This window comes from Pseudopodoces humilis, chromosome 22 (assembly GCF_049639895.1).
Source record: "Pseudopodoces humilis isolate 2021_Gansu_Grassland_sample_001 chromosome 22, ASM4963989v1, whole genome shotgun sequence".
In the NCBI taxonomy this organism is placed as follows: Eukaryota; Metazoa; Chordata; class Aves; order Passeriformes; family Paridae; genus Pseudopodoces; species Pseudopodoces humilis.
This window is the reverse complement of record NC_142221.1, coordinates 4,252,700-4,269,475: the sequence shown is the minus strand read 5'-3', so window position 1 is coordinate 4,269,475 and position 16,776 is coordinate 4,252,700. Positions and strand designations below refer to the sequence as shown.

At 50.5% G+C, this 16,776-nt stretch overlaps 1 protein-coding gene across 6 annotated transcripts in view; it reads left to right on the top strand.

Annotated features, from left to right (window-relative positions):
- NTNG2 (netrin G2) overlaps positions 1-12,169 on the top strand; it is a 46,543-nt gene extending 34,374 nt beyond the window's left edge. The window contains exons 6-14 of one of the 6 annotated variants that reach the window (XM_088065886.1): positions 1,722-1,868; positions 3,943-4,011; positions 5,894-5,968; positions 6,962-7,009; positions 7,689-7,754; positions 8,206-8,280; positions 9,870-10,037; positions 10,630-10,764; positions 11,089-12,169. In XM_088065886.1, coding sequence (XP_087922012.1) covers positions 1,722-1,868; positions 3,943-4,011; positions 5,894-5,968; positions 6,962-7,009; positions 7,689-7,754; positions 8,206-8,280; positions 9,870-10,037; positions 10,630-10,764; positions 11,089-11,312 — 1,007 coding nt within the window. In that variant the 3' untranslated portion in view covers positions 11,313-12,169. Of the gene's footprint in view, positions 1-1,721; positions 1,869-3,942; positions 4,012-5,893; positions 5,969-6,958; positions 7,010-7,688; positions 7,755-8,205; positions 8,281-9,869; positions 10,038-10,629; positions 10,765-11,088 lie in introns of all 6 variants that reach the window. The other 5 variants (XM_088065885.1, XM_088065887.1, XM_088065889.1 and 2 more) reach the window with 5 other exon arrangements.
- Positions 12,170-16,776: the final 4,607 nt, after the last annotated feature.

The following is a 16,776-nucleotide window of genomic DNA, read 5'->3' as shown; positions in this document are numbered from 1 at the left end:
CTGTCAAAGAGCCTTATATTTTCTTCCCCTGACTTCAGCAGCCTCATTTTGCCTCTTCCTCTGGCATGGTTTCCCCCCATGAGGTTCGTTAGTATGGCAGCCGGAAAGGAAATAAAAAAAGACTCTTCAAAATCACCAGTGCTCGCTGTGAACTCCCCTCCTTAGCCCCCCAGTACTGCAGAATTCTGCTGTGAGAAGGAGCTGGGTGTGAATTATTTGGTGCAGAACCCAGACTGGGTCACCTTGGGCTATCAATAAAAAAAGCATTTAGAGTGTGTGTACATCTGCGTGTACACGTGTATGTAGATGAACAAATGTCTGTGAGGTGTCAGCAGCAAAAGCGGAGCTCAGCGGGGATTTCTGCTGCAAGACTGATGGCAGGAGAGGGCTCCTTATTTAAAAAAGCTGGAGGTAGTTTGATATCAAAGAGCCTGGAGTTTTGGGTAAGCAGACGCCTGGGTTTGAATGTTGTGGTGGAGTGCCCCTCCAGAAGAAACAAATCAGGGAGCTGGATGAATAATCAATTCTTTGGTTTGCAGGCAAGTGGGAAGAATTGGAGGAGGAATCATTTCAGGGAAATGCAAATGCAATTAAGAAAAATGCACCTAATAGAAAAGTGGAGGACAGGTTTTCTGGGTAAATGAATCGTATTTAGGTTTTTAGCAGTTAAGTGTTTGAAATTTTCAAATAAAAAGTAAAGGTCTCCCTTAAGTAATTTAGGATTTAAAAAAAATAAATGTTTCAACAGTTCAAAATATTCTTCATCTTTCTTTACAAAACCATTTTGATAACTTTTTTTCCTCACATTTACAAAGCTTGGCATCCTCAGCACTACTTTTGTTTCCCTGGAAAACACTCCCCACCAAGATTTTCTGCAGGGCAGAAGCCGGGAGGGTGCTGGGAGCAATGTGCAGGAGGTGGACAGGAGGGATTTAAGTCCAAGGCCAGTTAAGGAGAGATTATTTAGCCCACATAGGAGACTAGAAGTGACCTAAATTAAGTATTTAAACTAGCTCAGGGCTATTATGAAATTTAGCACGATAATCTGCATGAAGCAGTGGGACAAACAAGGACAGGAGGGCAGCAGGTGTAAGTAAATTAAGCACTGGGAATTTGTGTCTCAGTGTTATTTTAGTCGGGGCTGTTGTGGGGAGCAGTGGGGTGCTCCGCTGACCCCCGGCCATCCTGAAATTTGAAGGGTGTCACTGAAAAAAACCACGTGCCAATGGTCCTGGGTGGCTTTGATGGTGCCAGGTGGTTTGGTGAGGGGTGGCAGCAGGGAATGGAGCTGGGCAAGGAGCACAGCTGGGCACGTGGGCACCAGGCAGTGGGAGCACAGCTTGGCCTGGGGTCTCCTTGACACCTCCTGCCTGCTCCTCACCCCGTCCCTGCCCAGATGTGTCGTCATCTCCCCTTTTCAGCTTAATTGGCAATTAGTTTATGATTGAGCTGTAAGCATTTAAGCCAATATCTGCACCAACAGAGTAAGCTGATACAGCCCCAGCCTGCAGCCCCTGCTCGCACACACACACACGGCCCCGCTGTGCACAGCGTCATCGAGCCGCTGATGCCTTAATCCTGCCAGTGCCCCACTTGTGACTGTGCTGAGAAATCGGTCACCAGTTCAGCCCAGCAGCAGCAGCCTCATGGGTGCCTCAGTGGCATGGAAACCCACCATTCCCCCCAGTAAGTGTCTCCCAACTCTTCTCTTTGCTTGTCAGCATACGAGCGACCACAGCGCATAAACACCGCAAAAACCACCACCGCAAAAACCACCACCGCAAAAACCACCACCATCACCTCAACCACCACCACAACCTCCACAACCATCAGCAGCACCCCCATACCAGCCACCACCACCCAGCCAGGTGGGTGCCATGCTCCCTGCTCTGCTCAGAAGCCAGGACTCTGCTCCCAGGCTCCTCTTTCTGTGTCGTGGACGTGTGTCTGTAGCCATGGATCTCTGCTCTGTAGGATGATAAAGGGACATGGATAAAAATCACCCGGACTTGGTTCACTTCCCCCAGCCACCAGGCAGCCCTGGTTTGCTGTTGTCAGAGATGTTCTCACAATTCTGTGACAAGGCAGGGCAGGACAGCAATGAAGACTTTTCTGATCCATAATAAATTTAAGCCACATATTTCTCTGGAAGGAGAGGGGAATTATACCCCATCCTTCTCTATCTCTGACCTCCTGCCACTTGACACTAGACTCAGAGCAGCCTACAGATTTTGCTCTGTCCTTTCTGGTTGTCCCAATCCTGCACCAAATCCCTGTGTCCAAACTCATGGATGTACTGCAGCTGCAGTTTTCCTAGGGCAGAATTCCAGCATTCCCCAGGTGGCCGCTGTCCTGGCAGCCTGGGAGCACGCAGGGCAGGAGCTCACACACACACCAGAAACATCCTTTCCTAATTTCTGAAATCTCTCAGTGCAGGAAAACTTTTGTCCTTTTTCTGGGGGTTCCTCCTTCCCTCCCTCCATGAACAAAGAGACAGCATTTTTCTTGTCTTTTGGAAATGAGCAGATAAAACTTAACAGCAGGACATTTTTTTAAGCTGCTCATGGGGGAATTAGACACGCATTCCTCCCTTTGCCATGCTTTCAGGGCCTGATATTTCCCAGGAGGACGTTTTACACCCACAGCATGTTAGTAACAGTCTGTCTGGGGGAGCTGCCAGAAGCCAGTCAAAGGGATGAGGAAACTTGATTGCATGTTTATGCAAATATAGATATATTCATGGAAGTACCCTGCTTGAGGAGTTAATCAGGGAGCCAAGGGTTTAAGTCCAACTTCCATGGAGTTGGAGTGACCCTGGAAAAAGATTGCAAGGCTCAGCTCTGTTAGGAAGAGCTCCTTACCCAGACCCATGCTGTAGCTGTGCAGGAAGAGGTTCATCCTCCCCCAGCCTGGAGCTCACCCCATCCCCACAGCCCCAGCAGGGCCAGGTGATCACATCTACATCCACACAATGCACTTGGGGTCATCTGATTTTTATCCATGCTCACCTGTAGAGACATTTTAGGGCTATTCTTTTGCTGTGCTCATGTGGGTAGCTGCTTGGTGTGTCTCTTGTATGATTTGCAGTGCTCTGCCTTTGTGGCACCTCTGGCACAGGCAGGACAGTGCCTCTGGGGGGTTGGGGTAACCTCTCTTGCCAGGCTGCTCTGAGGGACCTGAGAGACATCACAGGGTTTATTCCTCTCCAAAACCTGCTTCCTGGGCAGAGAAAATGTTTTCCTAATGCTTTCATCAGCTGATGGCAAGGGACAAAATTAATAAATTGCAGCCCAGCTGCCAGGTTTTTGGCTTGATACAGCCAGGCCTGAGCTCCTCACTCCTCACCCCCATCCAGATCCCCATCTGAGCCAGGTCCCACCCCAGGATGGTGTTCCTGGGAGTGGTGACACTCCCTGGAGGCGCTGCTCCACAGAAGAGGGAAGCCAGGGCCCCCAGCAGCTCAAGAACCTGCTCTTACCTGGGCAGAACGAGGAGTTTGATGCCAAAGGTCCACTGTGTGCCCTTGACCAGCAATAGGGAATCAAGACATAGATTTATTCTGATCTGCTTTTGGCCTGAGATGATGTTCCTCCTCCTCCTCCATGCAAAACAGAAAGCATTTCTTTAAAACCATGGCATTCCCAAGGGCCTGCAGATCTAATTCATCTGGGCCCCAAGGGAGACACTGTGAAAGAGGTGACCCTTGGAACCCCTGGTAGGACCCATTTGCAGGAGGTGACCCCCAATCAGGGTCAGAATCCCAAAGTGAGATACTCCTTTGTAACCCCCCCTTTTTAATTTTAGAAGCATTAAAATCCCTCCTCACTTTAAAGCCATACATTTAAACCAGTCCTGCCAGAGCCCTGCCCCATCCCTGCTCTGTTTCACCCTCTAATTGACACACTGTCTTCTGCCCTCTGGATTTCTGCTTCCCACCATAAGCAAGCATCATCAGACCAGCCTCTGAGTTTGCTGCCTCTGTGCCCGTGACAGAAACACAGAAAAAATCAGGTATTTAAAGCCAGCCCGACGTGTTTTTCCCTTCTCCTCGGTGCCTCCGCACACCAGTGGGTAGCAGCACAGCAGAAGCAGCGTGGCACGTAGGCTAGAGGAGTAGATTAGATTTGGGTTGTCTCTGGGTTGCATGGAGCTGCTAGACATCTGCTTCCTTTGGCTGCTCGTGGTGTTTTCGTGGTCAAGGTGGAGCTGTGGTCGTGCTCATAGGATGCTTTCTGTGCCCGGTCGTGCGGCAAGAGGGGAGAGAGGGATGAGCTCATGGGCAAGGGCTGTGGTCTGAAGGCAGTGGAAGCTGCCAAAGTGGGTAGAAGGAAGAGAAACACAGAGTTACCCTTAGAGGATGAATTAAGTGCTATTCTCCTTTGCCTTCTGCAGTTCTGTTATTTCAAAGCCTTCCTTGAAGCCTGTCAGCTTCTTCCCTGCCATTTGTTACATTTTTTCCCATGTTCAAAATAAGCAAAAAAAAAAACCCACCAAAAAACCCCAAACTTTTCCTTTTTAATTTCTTTTTCTTGCTTCAGTTTTCCTCCCTCTGGCTCATGGCTGTCTCAGCAGTGCCAGTTCACCTCTGGGAAAAGCAGGACCAGCTTGAGCCCTGCTGAGTGGTCACAAACTCCAGCAGAAAATGGGCACCAACAGCCTGGCTTTGGGGAGGTCCTGCAGGAAAGGGATCCCATGCTTTATGTTTTGAGAAGGACTTTTCCAGGTTTCTCCCCCAGTGCTGTTTGCCCCCATGGTTTTTGCTATGAAATGTAACTTCTTGGCTCAATTTATTCCTCTTCCTCAGAAGCCCAGCAAGAACAGCAATTTCCATCAGAGCCGCCCATCGTTTCCCAATTTTATGAAGTGGGTCTGGGGCAAAATGTGTCTCTCTCCCCCTCCCAAAATGTAAAACTGTCCATTATGGCCCAGAGCTACAAAGGGAAAGGTTCTCAGGATAATGAGCATTAATAATTTTCTTGGCTCTGTAAATGCGATTGAGTGGAGGTGTATGTGAATGACTAAAAAGCAAAATGCCTCCAGGGCTGTTTTTTATTGTGACTCTAATTAAACCCTTGCCAATTTGCACAGGGATTTTTTCATATTCTCTTTAACACCATATTAATATCAATTGGTTTCCACTTTCCAGCTGAAAAGGACAATGTCTATCACCTTCTCTTAGAGCTTGTCATTAAAAAATAATCTTTTTTTTTTTATTTTTTATTCTGTATTGTTTATCATCTCCTTGATGAGGCTGGGAAATCACATTTCTCTCCTACTTGGGTTTGTCCTTTGAAACTTGGCAAGAATCAAGAGATTTTTATTTTTTCCCTCCTCCTCCTTATGTTACCCAACTGGAGCTTGAAATTAATAATATGGCTTTTAAAATTTTTAGTCCCTGATTTGTTTTCTAGCAAACCTGAAGATTGTTACCAATATTGAGAATGAGGGGAGGGGGATGGAGCCAGTGGGGGTGAGGGTTTGCAGGGAAACCAAACACAAGTGAGCTATAAAATTTCTTGCTGGTTCATCTTCTCTGCGGTGGTTGGAAATTCTTTCATTTGTATTTGTGAGGAGAGCCTGAAGGAGGGTGTGGAAGCTGGGATTGGAAACCAGGGTCTGGTGCCTCCATCCCAGGTGTGTGTGCTGTTTCTCTGCTGTCATTTCAGAGCAGAGGGGTGCAGGGCAGTGGCTCGGATCCTGATGCTAACACAGGAGCTCAGGCGGCTCAGCACACACTGCCCCTCACAGCTCAAGGGCTCTGGTGTCTAAAGACCCCTCTGGCACAGGGCTGGGTGTTGGATTTGGGGCTCTGACTCCCTGTGGGAATGCTGCAGGGCTCTTCGTGGGATACCAGCTCCTCCAGTAACACAATTTTCTCTTTGATCACTGCAAGACTACCCCGGCTTGTCGGCGGCTGCCCCGCTGCAGGTGGGCTCTCCCCTGGCCAAGGCTGGCCCAGGAGCACAAGGTAGGAGCCACGGGGCTGAGCTGGGTCCTGCCAGCTCAGAGAATGCTTTAGTTCTAGCTCTGGATCTGTGTTTTCCATGCCTCTCTTCTCCTCCTGCCCAGGAAAGAGCTCGGGGCTTGTCTGTGCCCTGCACACAGCTGGGAATGAGGCTGGATAGAGCCTCGGGGTTTAGTAGTGTACATGAACTATGAGGATGGTGAGTGGTAGAAGAGATTGTTCACAGCTTGCTGCTGGGGTGAATGGAGAGGATCATGGAAATGCTGTCATCTCCCGAGGCTGTAGCCTGTCTGTGCAGCAGAATCACCCTCTGAATGGATAGCCTGTGCTGGTTAGAGTTGTTTAGATCCTTCTCGTGCATTTCCTTTCTCAGGTCTCCTACGTTACTGCCTGAGGTGCTCCAGGTGGGAGCCTTGGGAGGTTTCTCTCTGGCTGTTGAGGCTGAAGCTTCTCCTGCTCAGGGCTCCCAGCACACACACGCTTTGGTAGCTGTCCTTGGTGCTCAGCTCCCTTCTCCCACACGAGATTCCTGTAGCTCGTTCCAGCCGTAGGCTTTAGCATCGCTCCTGTGCAGATCCACCCCAGGCCTGTCTGGCCTCACAGAGAGGCAAAGCTGCTTTTGATGCAGTAACAAGGGATAGAGCTACACCAAGGGGCAAGTGTTGACAGGGCTCTGCAGATCTGGCTTCTCTCCATGCCTGGGCAGTGTCAGAAGCACCTGCCAACACTCAGCCATCCAGCAGCTCCCACACCTTCCCCCTAGGAATATTTTTCCTGTCTCTCTTCACACTTGTAGACGCTAACCTTGAGGAGGCTTTGTCTCTCCTTCCTGCTTCAGCACATCCTCAACCAGTTACAGTTTCACCACCCCAGCCTAGACACCTGCCTAGAGCTTCCAGTGTCCCCTTGACACCTTGCTAAGCAAACCAGGGGGGATCTGTTTTAAATCTGATGTTCTCTCTGATGCCACCTGTGATGACGCCCCAAACCCAGCAGCACTTGGACAGAAGCCGAAGCCATCAGACCCTCCCAAGAACATGCGAGGTAAGACCAGGCCAGTCCCCAAGGGTGGGACAGGGCAGGTTTCTCCCTCAGTGCCCCAGACCAGGACAACCAGCTGTCCTCAGCACAACCCCCCATTGTACAATCTCCTACTCAGAGGGTCCAGCTCAGCTCAGCTCTGCCCATCCAGCCCCAGGGGGGTCTTTTTGGAGATGTCTGGGGCCAAGGAAAGCCATGGAGACCAGCAGGGCCCTGGTACCACAGCAGCCTCAGGGATGCACTCTGACCATGGCTGAGCTCATGGGAAGCAGAACCACCTCCTGCCACCACTGTCACTGTGAGGATGTGACTGACACAGGAGTCTGGAGCTGGCAATGCCCACACAGAGCCCTCCTGAGCACCACAGCACATGCAAGGGCATAAGCTCCATAAAAAAAACAATGGAACCAGAACCCATTTCCAAACACCCTGTGGGACCTCAATGCTGCTCAGCCTTGCTCCTCACTGGACTCACCAGAGCACAAAACCTCCCAAGGCTTGGTGGCCTTTTCCCCCAGTGCTGGGTCATTCTGCGTGGGACAGGGGTCTGGCTGGCAGCACAACCCCCAGGGAGCCCCATTCCTGCTGGGACAGCCCTTCACCCCGAGGAAACGTGGGGAACATGGCCCTGGGAGCCCCCTCCCCAGCACAGCTCTCAGACCTGTTCTATCCTCTGGTGCAGCGACTCCAAAGAGCAAAGCAGGGCGCACAGCACACTCTGCAGGCAAGAAGCACGGGAAAAAGACAGGTACGTGCTGCTGGGGACGTCCTGCCAGGCTGGAGCAGCACCTGCTCTGCAGGACCCTGTAGCAACCCCTGCCAGATGCCACCTCCATAGCATTCATCCTCCTCGCAGATTTTTGGGTGCCAGCTGGCGTAACCTTCATCGGTGGCCTGTAGATAATGGTTTGTAAGTTGTAGATCCTTATCCCAAACCACGCCACCACTCATCAAGGGGGCACATATGAGCAGCTCCTCCCAGCTCTGCAGTAGTGTTGTGTGTTGAGTTATTAATGCATTGAGTTTTTCATGCATCAGACTTTGAGGAGGGGAGGAGAAGAGGAGAAATGTAGCGGCTACCTGGTGCAGAAATAGATGCCAGTGCTGCCAGCGCTTGGCTCGGTATTGTTCTCGTGGCAGGGGAGGACACGGGGTGGTGTTAAGCAGTGAGAAAAAGCCTTTCTCTGATTTTTCTCAAGCATCCTCAAAGAGCTCAAAACTCATCCGGCTCAAACCAAACTCTGGCCCAGTGGCTCCCATTGAAACATACAAAGGTAAGCAGAGGGAGGGCGGCGCTCCAGGGCTCCCTGGCCTCGCTCAGGTGATGTGGTCCTGCAGATTCAGATGTGGAGAAGGTGGGGAGGGTCTGTCCGAGTCGTGGTTAGCTGTTGGCTGTGTGCAGCAGTGCTTCTGTAGTCTGAAACAACACCTAGGAATTGCAGCAGGCAGTATTTGAGCTGAAATTCTTTGGGTATCAGTTGATGAGGCAGAAGTTATTTCACAGAGATCACAAGAGACTCTCAGCTCCTCCTCAGGCAGCTGTGAACCATGGGGAAACCTCTGCCCTGCTCCTTCTTCTTTGGTCATCATGTCATTGATCATGTCTCCTCCTCCAGTCGCATGTGCATGCCAACCCACACCCTTCCCTGCCATCCCTCTGCCATCCTTGAATGTTTCATGTTCTGCTTGGAACAAAACCCCAGCTCCAAACCTCTCTCTGAAGGCTCTGAAAGCTCAGACCTGGCTGAGACTTTCTGCTCATGTTATCCCCTGCCCTTGTTGCCTGGGAACCTCCTGCCCAGGCCAGCTGGGCCACAAGTCCCCTCCTTTTCTCCTGAGTTGCACATCTCACTATAAACACACACAAACACACACACATTTATATATATATGTATTTATATAAAAATCTCCCAGTAAGACCCAGCACCTGGATCTGACACTGCAAGGCTGTCACCATCCCAAGTCATGGTCATAAAAAGCAAACACAAGAAGCACAAAATCCAATCCCCCTGACTACAAATTCACCCACAAACAGTTGTTTCCTAACATGTGCCCACAGCTGAGAGAGGTCAGCCCTGGGGACAGGAGCACTTGGCCAAGTGATGGTGACATCTCCCTCCCCACCAGCAGCCTTTGCTGTGCTGTGCCAGGCAAGCCCTGGTTCAAACCTTCACACACCTGTCCACCAGCTGTTGAAGGATCCCAAACAAGCCACACTGCCTTGCACAGGCTTATTTTAAACACTTAACCTGAGAGCCACCACCCTTCAGAACGGAAAGGTACAACAGGACCTGCTGAGATAGAGGGGAAAAGGAGAGGTGAGGTTTTACCTGGACATGCAGCAGCTCCATCTCCACTTGAGCACCCTCTGCCAGGCCCATCCCATGGGCCAGTCCCCTCTGTTCCCCAGCCAGGCAGAGCCTGTGCCAGGGCTCTTCCCCCCAGCCCAGCTCCTCACAGGTCCTGCAGCCTACTCAGAGCCAAACCCAGGCACAGAGCTCTGCTCATTAACAAGGCGGCTCTTTAATTAACATCTGACTCCCCTCCACTGCCTGCTTCCATAATTATGCAGTTTCTAGAAGAAATCATGTCCTGGGATTGAAAGGAGCTGGCTCCTGCCTCTCCACACCTCAAGATTACAGGGACCCCGACCCTGCTCTGAGTGATTTCCAGCCCAATCTTCCCGGGGTGATGGAGAGCTGTGCGCCCTCCTCCTGCCCAGCTCACCCCAGCCCTGCTCTGGCAGTGGCCATGGCATTCCCTCCAGCAGGACCTGTCTCCACAGTGGCTCCTCTCCTCCTTCCAGCACGGGGGAAGGCGCTCCAGGGCCATGTCTCCAGCTCTCCCCTCCTCTCCTCCACAGACTGCGAGTGCTACGGCCACTCCAACCGCTGCAGCTACATTGACTTCCTCAACGTGGTGACCTGCGTGAGCTGCAAGCACAACACGCGGGGCCAGCACTGCCAGCACTGCCGCCTGGGCTTCTACCGCAACAGCTCTGCCGAGCTGGATGACGAGAATGTCTGCATAGGTGAGCACGGCCTGGCAGGGCCCTCACTCTGCTTCATTCAGCCCCTCTCTGGAGGGTGTGGGGCCCACCTGCATGCTCTGCAAGGATGGCAGCTCCTATGGTCTCTGCAGCCTGCCAGGGCATCTCTTCCCTGAAAACAAAACCTAAAAATTATCGCAGAACCACCCAACAGTTTGGGTTGAAAACTGCCTAGTTCCACCCTCTGCCATGGGCAGGGACACCTTTCACTAGATGAGGTTGCTCCAAGCCCCATCCAACCTGGCCTTGGACACTTCCAGGGATGAGGCACCCACAGCTTCTCTGGGCAAACCGTGGGCCTCCCCACCCTCACAGTAAAAAGCCTTTCTGACTGAATTCAGGTGCCTTGCACAGCCAGAAGGGCTCAGCTCCAAAGAGGGGTGGCCTTTGAACTCGTGGCTGTTTGCACTGTTGGGGCCTCTTAGGCCAACGTGTCCTCCCAGCCCCTTGATCTCTAAGCTCTCTTCCATAGCACATCTCCAGACTTTTCCAAAGCCCCCAGCCCCTCCCTTAGGGAACTGCAGGCACAGAAACCCCCGGCAGGACGGGCTCTGACCTCCTTGTCTTTGGCCAGAATGTAACTGCAACCAGATCGGCTCCATGCACGACCGCTGCAATGAGACCGGCTACTGTGAGTGCAGGGAAGGTGCCACAGGGCCCAAGTGCGACGACTGCCTGCCCAACTACTACTGGAGACAGGGCTGCTTCCGTGAGTACCCGGCTGCAGGGCCACAGAGCTGTGGGATGGCTCCAAACAGGGACAGGATCTCCAGCACTGCTGGCTTGGGTGCCCCATGATGGTCGGGGTGCAGGGTGAGCAGATTCCAGCCATTCCTCCCAAATCAAAAATTACTTTATAGCTTTGGCCACGGAGTTTGCACCCTTCCACTGCATTCTGCTGGCCTTGGAACTGCTCTAGCACTGGGAGGGCTGGATAATTTCACTCCTAGGAGCTAAAATCTAGTTCCTGCTGCAGCCAAGGGGTTTAACACTCTGCAGGATAACACCTACACTTGTCCCTCTCCCCCTGCAGCCAATGTCTGCGACGATGAGCTCCTGCTCTGCCAGAACGGCGGCACCTGCTACCAGAACCAGCGCTGCATCTGCCCCGTGGGCTTCAAGGGCGTCCTGTGCCAGCAGTCCAGGTGTGAAGTGGACAAAAAGGACTGTGACAGTGCTCCCGGTGCGGGCGGCAGCCTGGCCACCGTGGCCCTGGGGGTGCTCGCCCTGCAGCTGCGAGGCTGGGTGGACCTCTGAGGCTGCACAGGGAGCCCAGCCCGGACGTGTCACCCCAGGGACCTGGGGACACTGAGGTGACGGGTGGCCGTCCCCACCACCTCCTCCGCCTTCCTTCACGCTAGGACTTGCACAGCGTCTTTCGGTCCACTTTCCAAGCAGAGAGGTACGCAGGGAGCCCGGTGCTGACTCCTGCCCGGTGTCCCAGCCCGGTGTCCCAGCCCGGTGTCCCAGCGTGGTGACACGGGGACAGCAGCAGCCTGTGTGGGACATGGCCCGTCCTGCACACAGTGACTCTGTCCTGCTCTGCCGGGGCCAGGGCCGCCGGGTCTCTGGGCAAACAGTGCCGCCATCCAAGGGATGTTTTTTTTATTATTACTTTATTTACTTTGGTATAGGCTGGGGTGTTGTTTTTATTTTCCCTGCTCTTGGCATCTGTTTTAGAAGAGCCTGTGATGACAACTGCAGAGCCCCAGCACACAAGGAGCAGGGGACAGGAGGGAGGGGAGAGGGGACTCTGGTCCATCCCTGCTGCATAGTCCCACATCCCACCACGGGCCTGGCCTGGCCACGCACATACTGTTGCCTACGACTGTAGTTGCTGCATTGATTTTGTATTTTCATGGCTGGGTTTTGTTTTCTTGCACTTATGGAGAACACAGGGGCCATGAGGCATTTGGAACGTGAGGAGTGCAGTGTCTTATCCACACATGTCCGTATGGTGTACGGGTCAAATACTTCTTTTGGTAGAGACTTATTTTTATTTGGATTAAATGTTATAACAGAACCAGAACCACGACCTAAAGGGACATTTTACCATGAGCATTTGATTCTGGTGTATCCTCCTCCAGTAAAGCAACTATTAATGGCTGCTTGATCACCATGTTTTATTTTTTGTGTGCACAGTTAATTACAGGTAAAGACTTATTTTTTGATTTGCAATGTCCTCTTGTGTTTTCTCAGTTACTACCAAGGTGCACCACATGGTGAGGGAGAGGGGAGGGAGAGATAGCCTCATCACTGAGAGCTGTTAATTATTTCTCCTAATTACTTCACTGAGCCTAGGTTAGACTACTAACTGTAGACAATGAGCAAAGTCTGAGTGATATATTAAGCACTGGTCTTGTGTGAAAAGGCCATTTCCAAATGAGCCTGCAGCAGGAAAAGGCTGGCTAGTGCAGGGATGCTTCTCCATGGGGACCTGTTGTCCCAACCCCACTGCAGTCCCCTCCAGCTGTTGCCATGATGCATCTTTGCAGAAAATGCTGTATTTTTAAGCAACCACAGCCAGTATTTTTAAGCAGCAATATAGAGCTCATGGGGATTATATTAACTCATTAAGGCTCATCAACATGCTCCTGTCTGAGGAGACATTTACAGTCAAGCACGTAAATGAGGGCAGGAGAAACCAGAGGCAAGAGGAGGGAACTCAGATCAACGGGAATGTCATAAACACAAGAGCTCTAGTGCTTACCAAGCCAGGAGATGATTGAGTGCAGGCTTAGAAGATGGGGGCACCCCCAAGTCCAGCTTGTTCAGTTCTAGGCTGATTTCTTTGACAGGTGAGCAGCCTTGGTCCCAATCCCAGGTCTGTGACACTCCCAGGGCTGGCCCCACATAATTCAGGCTTCAGCCCCACTGGTATTTCCAGGTCTGGTGTCCTGGAAATGACACCTGAGTGGAGCTGTTCTCTGAGAGCTTCTCTGTCAACTTCTGCTCTGTTCCAACACCTTCTCTCCGTGGCCCTGTCCCCACAGCCCATCCTGCTCAGGGATGCCTGGAGCAGCCCATGTTTCAAAAGTGCAAGAACCCACAGCATCTTCCAGCCCTAACTCTGGATACTGAGCACTCAGCCAGTGCCACCAAAACCCAGCCACCTCTACGGAGAGGGGACAGCAAGCCTGTGCTTTGGAAAAGGACAGAAAACCACAAGTGAAGGTGCAGGATGGATGTTGTCACCTCAAAGAGGAACACACATTCTGAGCAGGATTTGACATCCCAGAGGCAGAGCACAGGGCTTAGCTAATCCACCATAAAGTAAAAGAGGGTTCAACTCACCCTGATTTGATCCCTGAGGCAGTGGGCTGGCCCCAGCATTGCCTCCCTGGTTCCAGCACAGTTGGGTGCTCTCTGTCGGTATTGACACTCACTCTTTTCTTTGTGCTTTCTGACTGCAGCAGACCTTAAATCCTCATATGTTACTGTTCTTACAAGTAATAGCAAAGACTGTAACAAGATCAAGACCTCTAATGGCACTTCTGGAGGATGAAGCTACATTCTCCTTTCCCTGCACTACTGTTTTTCTCTAGAATATTAGATTAAGCAACAGAAAATTTACTACTTCATAAAGCCAGACAAACTGCGCCCAGCAGATTCCCTGCAAATACACCATTTTATTGCAGGAACGTGCCAAGCAGCAGCACCAAATTCCTGTAGAAAATAACCTCAGAAGAGCACAACAAAGCTCAGACCAGTCCAGGAATGAAGGCTGCTGAAAACTGTATTTCTGCCTTTCTAGGTTTGGGGCTTTGCTCTTGGTTGGTTGGGTATTGGCTGTTTGGCTTTGAGGTTTTAGAGTCACAGAATAGTCACATGTGCTGTAGGACTTGGAATCACACAATGCAAGCCACTGCAAGGCAGAGAAGAAAATCACACAAACCTTACACTTAGTATTCAAGAAAACAATTTAAAACTTCTGAAAGCTTCAGCGCTGAAGACTCGTTAACTGCAGACATCTGTTAGCACGGGTGTCTGCACAAAGAGAACAGAGCATTGTTGAAATAACACAGGGAAACCATCAGTGCAAGTACCCACAGATCCCAAAGTTCATCTTCTTTATGACAGAAGTTTTGTACATCAATTAATGCTTCCAAATGGGAGAAGTTGTCCAATGAGCTCGATACTTTACTTGTGGAAAGGTTACCCAAAAGGTACTTCTCTTCCTGAGAAAAGCCACTTATGCTCTTTCAAGAGGTTCCATGTGCATCCTGTCAGCGGCATTTGATTAGTTTGGGAAAGTTTTTAAATTACACTCTTGTCTGCAAAAAGTGACCTCTCCAAACAGCACAAGTAGAGCTTTTGATTTTTCTTGTTTACCTCAAATTCTACTCTGGTTTTAACTATTTCAAGTTCTGACAAATTTAAACAACCAAAAGCCCCAAGGCAACAAAATCTTCCTGCTGCACATTTGCTCACTTGCTAGGTGAAATGTTGAAACTACAGTTCCTGGGAGCTGGAGACAAGATGGGGGAAGGAATTCCATTGGCAGTTGCCAGGTATGTTATTTGGTTTTTTAAAGTAGCAGACATCTCATCTGCAAGTGATTTGTAAGGAGCCCTGCAGAGGCTGGAGAAGCAGAAGAACCAACTTTGCAATGGGAATGAAATGGTCTCACTGCCCTGTTCTGCTCTGTAATTGGCTTTCAAGAGAAGCCTCAAATGTAAATAAAACAAAGTATAAAGGAGGAGCTGAGTGTTCTTGCTCAGAAATAAGAGCAGAGCCGGGTTTTGAAGAGCTTTATATCCACATCTTCTCAGCCCTTTTGGCTGGGAACTGGAGAGTTTGGCCATGATCACACAGAACGTGGCTAAAAATCACAGCCTGATTTGAGATGTAGAGAAAAGCTTCAGACCCTCCTGAAGGCTGCTTTGACATTTTGATTCTCAAGGTGTTGTAATAAGTTTAATTGCAGGGAAAACACATGAGGAAAGCCTAAACCCACTCATCCTCATGACATAAGTGCCAGCAGCAATACCTGGCTCCAAAAGCTCCATCCTGACCCCACTCCGTGCCACTCCAGGGGTTAAAACAGAGGGGAAAGTGAATAGAGGTTTCTCTGCAGCAAAGGGAGTTCTTGCTTCATGCAACAGTGAAATCAGTGGCAATGTTGCACAACAGCACCAGACTACAAAATCAGGTTTTCTCTGTTTTCCCAATACCACATCTAATGTGGCGTCTTCATTTCTATCACACTTTTCCTGGGAGTTGGTGGCAAAAGCAGCAGACAGGTACATATGGCCAGGAGGTCTCAAGTCAGTGATATTCGATGTACGAGGCTGCTTAGCTTACATTTATTTGCACTAAAGAAAAAGGCACTGGGCTCCTTTCCAAGCAGCTTAAAAAGACAAGAAAGGAGACCCGTTGTGGCAAGAGACTGTATTATATCATTAACATTATAAATTCCGTTTACAATCCAGCGGTCATTTCATCCATCATTTATTCATGCACAATGGAGAGAGCGTCTTGCATTTTTAGGACCATGGTTCTGCTCATCCATGGGATTGCTGTGAATGAATTTCTCTGGTTTTGGCTCCTCTGGTCTCTGACTTCTCATCACGTTTCAGAGACTGCCAAAATGCAAGTCAGCTCTGGAATTACTGGGGTTCCATGTTAATTTTTCAGCTGTCGACCAGGAATGTTGCTTGGCCCCAACTGATGCATTTAGTCACAAGATCTGCATTGCTCTGGAAGCCCAGGCTGCTCTGTGCTTCCCCCACGTGAATGTAGCAGGGGTGGGGGGTTATTCCCATTCCATGGATTAGCAGGGGAAGAAGGCTGCCAGCCTGCAGCCCTGGCTCCCAGCTCCTGCGCCACCACTCATTAGACCCAGCTGCTAATTAGCTGTGGCACTCGGCTGCCCCAGGAGACAGCACTGTAAGAACTCACGGTCCCACCAGCACTGGGAGTGTGAATGGAGAGGCAAGGACAGGCTGATGTCCCTCACATCCCCACAGAAGCCTGGCACAGCTCTTGTGAAAGCCAAGCACAATCCAGTGGCATCTCCAGCTCTCAGCACCCACCAAGGAGCCAACATCTCCCTCCTGCACTTCCCAGAGTGGATAATGTTCCTGGAAAACTGCTGGTTTTCCCCTCTGCTGCCCCACAGACAGCCCAGAATAGCTGGGAAGGCAGCACAGCACAGGGCAGAGTGACCCAGAGCTAAGGAACACAGAATAGACAGGGACCTGCTGTGCTCTCACATCACCATGATTGGGAGTAATGACACGGAAAACAAAGAATTACAGCAAACCTTGAAGGAAAAAGGAATAACCATAGTTATACCCCACATTTACTGCAAAGCCTATTTTGTATACAAAGAATAAATTAAATAAACCTCCATGCTCTGAAAACCCCTGCACAAAACATAGTCCAGCACTTACTTCCTTCCCAAAAACACAGAGGGGACTGGCTTTGCACTGAGAGTTAAGCTCCAAGCTTGGAAGCAGCATGGAAGCCTCTCTATAAAAACCTGGATACTGCTTCTTCCAAAGGGTTTTGGCACAACCTCCAATAAAGTGTTTTACATGAAGTTCTGTTGAGTATGTTTCTTTACTGACTTTTCCAACTTCTAACACTCAGTAACCACTGAAAAGCCTCCTCTAAGGGCCACCAGCTCTGAGGAGTTATGAATAACTATAGCAGGTCTCTACTCACAGCTTGCACACTGACTGCCCATCACTACTCAGCACTTTGTACCACACAGCAG